The 12,540-nt window shown below is 43.8% G+C and overlaps 1 protein-coding gene across 1 annotated transcript; it reads left to right on the forward strand.

Annotated features, from left to right (window-relative positions):
* Positions 1–1,288: 1,288 nt before the first annotated feature.
* On the forward strand, positions 1,289–3,119 carry LOC114786849 (uncharacterized). The gene is made up of 2 exons (XM_028974391.1): positions 1,289–1,379; positions 1,536–3,119. Exon 2 carries the CDS (start codon positions 1,895–1,897, stop codon positions 2,699–2,701), a length of 807 nt encoding a protein of 268 aa, XP_028830224.1. The 5' UTR covers positions 1,289–1,379; positions 1,536–1,894; the 3' UTR covers positions 2,702–3,119.
* Positions 3,120–12,540: the final 9,421 nt, after the last annotated feature.

Here is a 12,540-nt window from a genome sequence, read left to right on the forward strand (position 1 = left end):
TGAAATTTCTGTGTGCATGTACTTGTGTGTAAATGTATGTTATATGTGTTATATGTTAACTGACCATACGTTTATGTATCGGTGGGGAAAATTAAAGAGAGGAAAGTAAGAACAATTGGTCAAACCAGGACATTTTGTTGGTCCCACTAAGAAAAAAATGCTTGTTCACAAAAGAGGGGAAAAAAAATGTCCATTTGGTTTCTTGAGTGTAAAAGTCAAGAGCAAAGTTGCGAAGACAGATGTGTGTGTGTCTCTCCAGTGCCCTCCAGAGACATGAGATACAGGTGGGCCGGACTCCTCTGATCAACCCCCTGCCTCCTGCTCCTGGAACCCGATCAGCCTCCACCAGCGACAGACCCAAAAACAACCCAGACAGGCCAAGTCAGGCTCAGATAAAGAGAGAGATGGAGGGAGCAGCCTTTGCCGAGTGCTTCTTTGCTACAGCACCTGTTCGAGAACACACTGGCGGCACATAATAACACAATGACTGGTGTGATGCCGGCTAATGCATCTGCAGTGCATATCGTCACTGCACCACCTGAACCTTTCATTTCCACGGACCCCGAAATACAGTAGATATCCCTGGGCTGCTTGCCAGTGTGGCCGTGAATGCTATTTCACGTTCCGATTGAAAATAGTGAAAGAAAGAAGAAGAAAAATGGCAAACTGTGACTCTTCCGGGAAGAAAAAGAAAGAAATAAAAAAACCAATAGTCCTCACAGATCTGCAGGCTTAGAGTCTGTCTGCTGACAGCTCAACAGACTCGATAAGGAATCTTTTTAATATGAGCAGAATTCTTCCCACTGTTTTTTTCCTGTCTGCAATATTGCAGCTGAGGTTAGGGTGTCAGCCTCATGAGGAAGAGATGTTATTAGACAGATAAGTACGACTGTGGCGGAGGATACGCTTGTGTTTTTTTATGGTTATTTATTGATCTGGTGAATGCAGGTAGAGTCGGTTTGAATTGATGGGGGGGGCTGATATCTGATCACGCTTCACACTTCTGAGGCCTTTTTGGTGCCATCAGGCTTCCCATTTGAATATATCTCAGCCATAATTATTTCCATTGTAAATACGCGCCTGTGTTTGTGTGGCTCTGTCATGCAGATCAACCCAAATTGCAGCTTACCTTATTTGTTTGTCCGCCTGTCAGCCTGATCACGCCATCCACCCCAGTTTGGGTCGACAGACTGCACCGGTTTCCTGTATCCATAGCAATGGCCAATGAGGGCCAATCACAAGCTCTGGCAGCAAGTAAGGGAAGTGCCGTTTCCTGTTCTCTCTGAGGGCTTCCTATCACCACTGAGAAAATCTTCCACTTCAATCCAGGAACACCATCACAACACATTTAAGGGAAACTTCCACTGGAACCAATCAAAGTATGTCGATGTTACTATTATCATTATTATTATTATTTATAGCATAAATCATTTTATTATTTTAGAGTTAAAGTTTTGGTCTTTTATAGATTTCCTTTTCATAATGTTTTATGTGTTGTGGATGTTGATCATCAGTCTTCTGTTGTATTCTCTTAGAACTTGGAACCAAGCCTGTCAGCTTCATCACACCACTGAGGTGGACTTTGATCAAAAAAGTCTTTCCTGAGCAGCAGGATGTGAGGACAGAATGTTCTGGAGCACCTCTACTTCCACAAGGTGGAATCTCAGCAGGCACCCTGACCTCATGCAGGAGACAGAAACTGCCAGAGAGGTTCTGCCTGATCCCACAATCCCCCCTGGTTGGATTCGCTGAACAAAGGAATGTGTGGTCAGGTGGAGTGCAGGGTTTTGCCATGGCAGACAGAGCATCCATCTGTACGGAGGTTCCCGCTGAGAGAGCTTTGAGAAGTGCTGGTTGAGTGATCTCCCATCGGGACACACAGTTCCCTGAAGCCATGCAGCCAGTAACGGATATGAACCCACTGCAGATCCCTGCACAGCCTCTTCAAAGAAAAGAGAACCTGCTTCCTGTGGGAACTGACTCGATTCCAGAGCAAGTGGGTCACCTCACATCTCCTGAGACGACCTGTGAGACTCCCGCAGTGCACAGTGCCTGCCGGACACTTGATGTGAACGTCATAGCACTTCTGATGACGTTGGCTGGTGCCTTAATCCTGGTTCTTCTGTACAGGGTTCTACTGCTACGTCACCGACTGAGACTGGCACAAGCAAGAAATGCACTGGAGTACTGCAGCTTCTTCCACACTGCACAGTACACACTGAAGGAACCTGAATTTTGTCACATCTTACCTCCGGCCTTATCCCTGGTCACTATACCTGGATCAGAACAAGGACCATCCACATTTGACCTTCAACCTGCACAAGTTCATCCAAAAGCCATCTCTGTGCCTTCAATTCAATCAGCGTACCACCAATCAGCTCAGTCAAAACTGTCCATCAGCTCAACTGTGACTCTGCCGTCCCCTCCAGCATCTTCCATACCACCATCCAATGAAGCCATTCCTCGACCTGTACCCATCCATCCCACACTCAACCCCTCCCTCCCTCCCTCTCATCTGCTCCCACCACCTCCATCTACTTTTTCACACCCCGTCATCAACATGACCCCACCCAGCCCTCAGCCATCGTGGGCTGGGAGCTCGGAGATGGAGGTGTACTCTCGCATCTGGGGCCTGAGGGTGTCCCGAATACCCAGTGGGAGTCACTCACAGGTGATCCTGTTCGAGCACTCGTCTCTCTGACTGGCCAGTCAGGGACCTGTAGCCAACTTGTCTCTGCAGCTTGTCTCTCCGTTCTGTCAAGACAAGGCACCCACCTTCATGTCTGGGTGTGGCATGTACAACATGCTTGCAAATATGCAAAATCCATGTTAAGGTTTTTTTTGTATGTGTGTTTTGTTGAGGTATAAAAAAATAAAAAAAGAGAAATGACTTTATGGCAATTTCTTTGTTGTGAGTGATAATTAATGAATGAATGAAAACAATGATAAAAAAGTTTTTCATTAAATTAATTTAAAAATGACTGTAATGTTATCATTAGAAAATGTACTTTCATTTACACATAACATTTTTTACCCTGTTCCATTTTTCTCAGTTCACCTCTCATGTTGATGTTTGTTTAATATTTGAGAAACCAAAAAATTTCAGGCCATACTTATGCTGGAGCATCTTCTTGAACAAAATAACAATACATGTATTAAAACAATGTTAAAACAGAGTCTGCAGTTTGCCATATTTCTACTACAGTTCTTCACAACCATTGTTGACTTTGCTCAGCTACAGCGGACTTCACCATTTCCTCCAGAAGGGTGGGACATCCTTCCCTTTGAGCTTTTCCATTGCACTTTTTGTTTTCTTTCCCTTTTCATTTGGTCCTTGTGGGGAATATTTTATTTGCATTCATTTGCATATGCCACATCAATTCAATTTTCTCTCCAATTGTTATGATTTTATAATTTTTTTGGCTATGACACAGGGCCAAGTGTTGGAGATAAGTAATGAAGTATATTTGTATAATGTGGGGGTCCATGACTACCACCTCTTGCCCTCTGAAATGTTCCTGCCAAGGGAAACGTTCACATTGAATCATTTATTACAGTGCCCCCATCTCCTGCCTGATTATTCATTATTAAAACATTGTCTTTTTAAAAAACATATTATAGGAACGCTGATGCCTGCTGCCTTTGAAAGTTTGCTGGGAGCTCTTATGAACTTTGACACAACATTAACTTCAATATCTACATTCCAAGACAGCCGGATTTGATTAATCCACTTAAATGCCATATGCCAACGGGCCTCATTTTTTTTAACATATCTTACGAGCTACTCTTTATATGAGTGTATGTGTGTGAGTTGAGTATAGGTAAGGGGAAAAATGACCAGAACTATCTCCAACTGCACAGAGACAACCCCCCGAGGCTGAAGCCTTTATCGGGCAAACGCAGGGCCTGTGGCTCTTTTTCCGAATCTAATCTTTGCCCTTTGTGTCATCCTGTTTCCATATCGCTGAGCCCACTCCAGCGCTCTGAAGACAAATGTCACCGTTATGTGTTGTACTCATGTTCTGCAAAATCCCACACATGTCCTGATTGCTGTTTAAAATGACGCGCCTTGGGTGTCCAGAGGCCGGATTCTGATATCCGTGCCGGCTGCTTTCAAAGCACTTCCGTCCGACAAAAGTTGACTTCTTTGCTGACATTCATTCATTTACATAACTGATTTTTTTTTCGCATGGAATACTACCAAAAATATTTCCAGTGAAATTGTCTGCTCTAATGGAATTTAAAAAATGATTGCAAAAAAACTGTTGTGACAACTATACAGTGTCTAGGCTTTCATAAAGGTTCACTAAAAAACAATAAATTTACTAAAAATGAGAAAAAGTGCTTTTAGCCACTAACGAACATGTTTCCATGGAGACGGGGAGCAGAAGTAAGATGGCTTTTGTGGAAGAAGCATCTGAAACAGCGGCTCAGAGTGAGGCGAGGGCGGCTTAGTGGTTCTCTCCCAGGATCTGTTGTTAATTGCACCGTTAAGACCATAGTTTATTTGGCTGTGGCGTGCGCCGTCACATTTCACGGCTCATATCACAGCAATCAGAAGATCCCACGATGAAGACCTCAATTTAGTGGCAGCAGGCACACTTTCAGCTTCACTGCGAGTGGCATGGCTTGGCCTGGAGCAGCGCTTGAAGGAACGTTTATGAATAAAAAAGCTTCCACAAGTCAGGCCAGAGGCTTCACATGCTTTGCCCACACAGGCCACATGGCTGTCTTCTGTAGATGACTTTAGCTCAGACCCACCCGTTTGCCTAATGGACTAATATCTCATGCAGAATCTAAATCTATCTCTCTCACAGATTTATGTGCGCTTCTGCAAATATTTTCCCATGATCCTGCAGTTCCAGACTGCAGGTTTAGTGAGGGGTCCCATAAATCCAAAACTGCCTTGCCCAGTCTGTGGCAAATTTTCTACCTTTGCCTATTAATTTAAGATTGCTCTATGTTACACACTCCAAAAGCAATCCTGCAATCCAGCTAATCCACACTCTTGAGTATGAATTACCATCCAACGGAACAACTGGTTTTAAAAATGCATTTTGTTGCCATGAGGCATGAGATTGTACCGAATATGTAAATGAAAATTTGAACATGCTGCAACACAGATACTGGCTTCGTGAGCCACCAGCAGCCGCTCAGCACTGGGAAATGAGCTTCTAGCGGGTGGTAAAGTTGCAGATAAGCAAGCACAACTCATTCGCACCAAGCAAGAAGTGCCCGCGGCGGCACACCACTAAACAAACGTGCCATAACAGCCCACTCTGAAACGAATATGCCCCAACAGAGGACAAATCATAATACAAATAAAGCCTTGTTGTGAATTAATAATGAATAAAGTAATAATAGAAGTAGTTGTTATCATTATAATTATTAAAGAATATGAATGAATTCATTATTAATAAAAAAATTTTGATTACTATTTTTTTTTTTTTTTTTACAGTCGACTCGTTGTCAGGTTTTTACAGGTTGAAAAAGCATGTCTGCAAGATGATTGGCATGGCACTGATCTGAGAAGCCGGCCTGGTGACTTGAGGAACAAGGTTACATTTCATCAGGCAGAATCAAAATATTCAGCTACCGAAGTATTTATGACCCTTAGGATCTAAGAGAAAAATATTGCAATACCTTATTTTTTTCTCAAAAGGACAGAAAGAATTTCATTATCTGGGTGTACAAGTGACAATATGTGTCTCTGCCATTCAGTGACCGAGAGCATATTATTTTTTTAGCTGCATGCTTTGGTACAGGCAGAAGAAAATCTCATATGCTGTTTTCATGCCTTTTGATCATTTTTTTTCAGTTCATAGTGAGCATGTTTTATTCTGCTTTCGCAGTTGATCTGAATCTACCAATTATCAGCAGCATGTATCCAATGTAACAAATGAGATTTGAGGCAAGGAGTCATTGGTGTGATCCAAGCTGATGAAGAGAGTATGTCTTTATTTGGTCTCTGTTTCAAAATCAAAGAAGTGTCTTCTGTGTCTAGATTGGACGGCAACCTCACATTGGTGGCGGAGGAAAGTGTCCAAATGAGCAACAAGAACAAGAGATTTGTAACATGGTGATTGCAAATAATGCTATCACATTGAGACAGATCCGTGATTCAATCCTTCAAGACAATGCCATATTCCCAAATGTCAACTCTATCGGTATCTCCGCAATAGACTGGTTATTGAGGAAGCATCAGATGGCCATGAAGCAGATTTACAGGGTACCATTTGAGAGGAACACTTTTCAGGGTGAAAGACCTGCGGTCCCAGTTTGTGCATAAAAGTCAGTTATTGGTTGTCTAAATTGGTTCCCAATTCTTTTTTTCAGTATCCTCTTTACCTTCAGAATCCAGCCTTATTTGGATACAGAATTTTGCCAAAAAATGGATACAGGAAACTGTCTTCAGTGTGTCAGTGTGCCTCTTTGTGTCAAATACTTCTTGCAGTACCTCTGCTAGGCCTTTACCCCAGGTTTGGAACCAATGGAGTAGTGGCCAGTAGTAGACTATATCGAACTGTTGTGTTTGACGCCTCTATATGAGTAATATGACTTACTCTATTGTATCGAATAATGACTTTAGAAGGGAATGAAACACCTCACACCTCGATTGTCAATGAGGCTGGGTTCAACCTGGCCAAGGGCAGCAGACGTGGTCATAACATCATTGGCCAGCGGGCCAGGGTGGATGACCCAGGCCATCTGAGAATGGTTTGGCCAGACACATCCCCAGATTAGGCCCATACAACACTCAAAAGCTAATCACTTTCTTAGACCATCTGTCACGGGTGGGCTGGACATGGCGATGAAGGAGGACGCATTCGCACGATTTCACACGACAGGGGTTTAATACAGACTACACGAGACAGGGGAACATAAACATGCACAATGACCCGACGGGGAACAGACACGAACAGGATATTTTTTTACAATTTTATATATATATATATATAAAATTGTATATATATATATATATATATATATACACACACACACACACACACACACACACACACACACTCTGGTCCAGACTCTGGAGTAACCCCTTCCGGTCCGGATCATGACAGTACTCCCCCCTCAAAGGCACTACCTTTGAGTGCCACACAAAACGGTCCATGAAAGGGGGAGGAAATCCATAAGGACGAGTGGCGGTTGTCCTGCACCGGCGGCGTCAGGCCCGGGCCAAAGCACGGCTTGTCCGTGGGGGACCGGCATCCTGTCCGCCTTCCACAGGCACCCGTCACTCCGGTCAGTCTCCGGCATGCCCCACTGGAAAGTTTGCCGCCTCCCTCGTCTCTGTTAATGCCGGGAGCACCTGAACTGCACGACCAGTCTCCTCGACCCCACCGTAGCTTTTGTAGACCATTGAGGTCAGGTCGCACGGATTCGGCGGTACTCCCCGCCTCCGGAAGCGCCAGGGGGGACATGGACAGCGTGACAGATCCTCTCGACCCCACGGTAGCTTTCGTAGGCCGCCGAGAGTCTGTCACGTTTGGGGAACTTTAAAAACATGGACTGGATCTTATGCAGGGCACTGGCGATTACCGGAGCTGCGTCGCTGGAATCCGGACGAGACGGCGCCGTCAAGGGATGTCCATACATGGAATCTTGAACATGGAACTGTGGAGAAGACGTCCTCCCGACCAACCTTGGCTCCCTGGATCTCAGCGGGGCGTAGATCAGCTGCATCCACATGGTCGGGTCATTCTGTCACGGTTGGGCTGGACATGGCGATGAAGGAGGACGCATTCGCACGATTTCACACGACAGGGGTTTAATACAAACTACACGAGACAGGGGAACATCAACACGTACAATGACCCAACAGACATGAACAGGATAGTTTTATACAATTATATAAATAGACAACAGGTGAACACGATCAGGGAACATTACACGAGACGAACATGAAACTCCGGATCCAGAGTAACCCCTGCCGGTCCGGATCATGACACCATCTTTACACTGGTCTGGTCTCAGAAAATGAATTGCCTCACTTACCACACTATGTGATTGTGTGGGACAAGGCAAATTTCCACCATGGCCCTTTCATCAGGGCCTGAGTTACTACCATTCCAAGGATGCTCATGGAGCTACTGCTACCATACTCCACTGCTCCATGCAATGGATACTGTGTGTGAGGATCAGTGTAGGGGATGGTTTAGAAATTTGCTCTGTTTCTGCTCTCACTGCCTCGCAAGGGAAAATATTCACTGCAATGTGGATGAAAGTCTATGGCAGAGTATGGATTTCCAGGAGGAAGAGAATGGTGACCAGGAGAGAAAGGGTGATGACAGCAATCAGAGAAAATGTTACTGTAGTTGTAAAACTTTATGTACAGCACTGTAGAAAATCTATAAATATATAATAATTTTTTTTTTGTTTGTGTTCATATTTTGTACAAAATACCGTATACATTTTCTTTTTGTGTACTCGAATGTATGGAAGTGTGAATAAAAATGGTTTCTTGGCAGTATGACAGCAGTATGTGTGACTTTGGAGGCTGCTTGAAAAAGATGTCACATTGTCACATGTGACACACCACAGCACAACACCCAGTGCACTCAGTGAAATGTGTCCTCTGCATTTACTGTAAACCATCCCCTGAGAGAGCAGTGGGCAGCCATGGAAGGCGCCCGGTCTGAGGGGATGGTTCTTTGCTCAGTGGCACCCTGGCAGTTCGGCATTCAAAACGTCCTTAGCTGCCTGGCCACAACGGCATTTCTTATTATAATTTTTTTTTTGTTTGTTTTAGTCTGGATCTTAACCAGTCTGGCTTCAGAACAGCCCATTCTACTGAGACTTCCCTTCTGGCTGTTTCTGAGAAGCTGCATGCAGCCAGATTGGCAAAACTATCATCTGTTCTCATTCTCCTCGACCTCTCTGTAGCATTTGACACCGTTAAAGACACTCTTGTCTATCCTGAAGAGGCTTGAAATTCAGGGCTCAGCATGGAAGGGGTTTGCTTCCTACCTTGATGAGTGATCTTACAAAGTGACTTGGAAAATATCCACCTCTGCCTCACGTAGACTCTCCACTGGTGTCCCTCTAGGCTCAGTAGTAGGTCCTCTCCTTTTCTCCCTCTACACGAGATCACTTGGTGAGGTCATTTCCTCACATGGATTATCCTACCACTGCTATGCCGACGATACACAACTCATCTTCTCTTTTCCTCCCTCAGATCTACATGCTGCTTCCAAAATCTCTGCAGGTCTAACTGACATCCCATGGATGGCAGCCCATCACCTCAAACTCAATCCCATCAAACCTGAACTAATATTCATTCCAGCAGATTCCTCACCACATCAGGATTTTGCTATTTACCTGGACAATTCACAATTCTCTCCTTCTACAGCCCGCAACCTTGGAGTAACAATAGACAACCAACTCTCCTTCTTGACTCACATCTTTCCTGCTCATGTAGATGGGGTGGTAGTAGCTTAGGGGATAACACACTCGCCTATGAACCAGGAGACCCAGGTTCAAACCCCACTTACTGCAAGACACTTAACCCTAAGTTGCTCCAGGGGGGGACTGTCCCTGTAACTACTGATTGTAAGTCGCTCTGGATAAGGGCGTCTGATAAATGCTGCAAATGTAAAATGTAAATGTAGATTCCTTCTCTACAATATCAGACAAAACTGTCCTTATCTGGCAACACAGGCCACCCAGATACTGGTTCAGTCCTTAGTAATCTCATGACTGGATTGCTGTAACTCCCTTCTAGCTGGTCTACCTCTATGTACCATCCGCCCTTTACAACTAATACAGCAGCACGACTGTTTTTCAACCTTTCCAAATTCTTCCCAAATACTGCCCCTCTGCTACGTTCCCTCCACTGACTCCCAGTAGCTGCAGATTCAAAATACTGATGCTGGCCTACAAAGTCAAACATGGAGTAGTACCCTCCTGTAAAAACTGGGGAGAACAGAGTAAAAAACTCTCTCTCTACACACAAAAGCACTGTATTCAAACCACTCCAACTTGATGTTACCTGGCTGAAAGAGGCATGGCACAATAGAGGTTAAAAGATTAACAACTTCTAATTTATTAACACCAGTAAATTATTATTGCAGTTACATGTGAATATTGTATGTAAAAATGTACCAATGTTAAGAAAGAAAACCAAAATGAAAGACAGGAGAAAAGATAGAAAAGGACAGCACAGCCTAAACCAAGTTTCAGAGACATCACCTGATCCAGAAAAATGGGAGGAGAGAAAAGACTCGGAAGCCGGAAGGCTTTCGATGGAAAACAGACCCTTCCCCACATACACCTGGACGCTGTCACAGACCAATCAGAACCTGTTGTTTCTGACATCACGCCCCCTGTGCCTCCCGTCTGGGGAAGACAAAGAGAGTAGGTGGTCCTGACGCCGGCACCTCACATGTTTGGCTCGGGGGATGGCCGGCAATTGTTGCAATGCCATTCGGCAAAGACATGCAAAAACACGGAGGTGTTGAATCTCCATGCACAACAAAGGCACAGAAATGTAATGGCTCCGCGACGTCCCATCTTACAATCCTACCTCACAGTCCTTATTACACCTCGCACTGCACCCCGTATACTCCGAGACTCTAGTACTGCTCGCCTGGTCCCTCCATCTCTAAAGGTAAAGGGAAGACACTCATCTAGACTCTTCGGTGGTGGAATGAACTTCCCCTTGAGGTCAGAACAGTTCAGTCACTGAGCACTTTCAAATAGCAGCTCAAGACCTTCCTCTTTAGAGAATATTTAAATTAACTTGTAACCTTCTTATTGTCTGACAGTATACAGTATATATGTGTAGAAACTATAACATAGTGAATAAAAAGTTTGTATTCATAGTTGGGGGTCCCAGTGAACCAGAATTGATCACTTCATTTATTGTAACAAGGAAGCAAGTTTTAAGTTGCTCTGGATAAGGGCGTCTGCCAAATGCCTTAAATGTAAATGTAAATGTTTTATACATAATTGTATTATGTTAGCTAGACTTCTTCCACAGTGACAAAACATCTATCCATTTTGACTAGCAGTGCTAACACAATGCCAAATGGATGATGCATTTTAGAGGCACTGACTGTTTACATGAGAAAGAATTTAGTTTTGACAAATGGTTAAAACTGTTTAGGGAGAGATAGTAGTTTTTGCTGGTGATCCATGGTGTTGTGCTGAACAATCCAGATTATCTGTGAATGCAAATGAGCCAACTGAGAAAGATCTTTGAAATGTCTCTTTATATGGCAAAGGAATCGAGTTTTAAAGCAGGTGTGAACGGTTTTGGGAGAGATATGAACTTTTGCTAGTGAGCTCTAATGTTATGCAGAACTGTAAGATGGTTTGGCCAAATCATCATATAGTTTTAAGAATGCAATTTCTGTTTCAAGGAATCAGCCAAACCAACGCAGAAAAACTCTAAACTGTAGGGTTGTTAGTAAAAATAATGTCGTTCATCAATCCAATGCACAGTTCCCAATTGTGAAATTGTCAGTAAAATCAGTGTTGGACCAGACAGGTAACACTTGATACCATTTCTAATAGTTCAGGAAGTTGAGTGGGGACAGAGATCATCACCATATACAGATCTTTAGATCTGAAACAGATTTCCTGGCTGTTAGCCTCGTTAAACTATAGGTATAATACGGGTATTGCAGCCTGATGAGCAGTATTTAAGGTGGAACTATTTGAATAGTAAAAAAAAAATAGTAAAAATATTTATCAGACGCCCTTATCCAGAGCAACTTACAATCAGTAGTTACAGGGACAGTCTCCCTGGAGCAACTTAAGGTTAAGTTTCTTGCTCAGGGACACAATGGTAGTAAGTGGGATTTGAACCTGGATCTCCTGGTTCACAGGTGAGTGTCTTACCCACTAGGCTACTACTACCCTGAATAAGGACTACCACCCTGAATAAGGGGCTAACTTCAGTGTCGTATTTTTCATTTGTGATCTGGTTATTATATGCCACTCCAGCCACTCAGAAAACCTCCTGGCACTCCCTGAAGCAGCAGGCGCACCTTGCTTAATGGGGGCGCCCTTACTCCCCGCAAACAGGGGAATAGAAAACCATCCGTGCCCATGAAAAAAAAAATTGCCAATTCCCGTGGTTTTGTCGAGTCACCTTGACGGGACAACATTCTACATTCGCCAGGCATCTGGAAAAAAGCACCATAAAAATAAATAACTAAGAACTAACTGCGAGATCACTGCTTGTTTTGTAGCAATTGTGACAAATTATTTTTCATAAGAAGTCATTGATAGACTCATTAATACTGTTACGTCCCTGGACGTATTGCTTTGTGTGATAAACCCCTTTGTTGTTAGCCTGTGTTAGCCTGTTGGCTTTATGTTCCCTTTTGGTTATCTTTTGTGCATGTTTGAGTTATCCCCAATGGACCACCCCTTCCTTTAGGCTGTTTTAATGTTGGTTAGCTGTGCTGAGTTGTGTGTGTAACAGTGGACCTCCTCCTCTCCACACCCTTGTCACGTTTCTTAGACCCCTAGACTTAGGAACATGACAATACCACGGCAAAAGGTTTTAACTTGTCATATGAA

Source organism: Denticeps clupeoides, chromosome 3 (assembly GCF_900700375.1).
Source record: "Denticeps clupeoides chromosome 3, fDenClu1.1, whole genome shotgun sequence".
Taxonomy (NCBI): Eukaryota; Metazoa; Chordata; class Actinopteri; order Clupeiformes; family Denticipitidae; genus Denticeps; species Denticeps clupeoides.

Excerpts from the sequence above, each read along its gene's own strand:
- LOC114786849 (XM_028974391.1), top strand. The coding sequence starts at position 1,895 with ATGCAGCCAGTAACGGATATGAACCCACTGCAGATCCCTGCACAGCCT.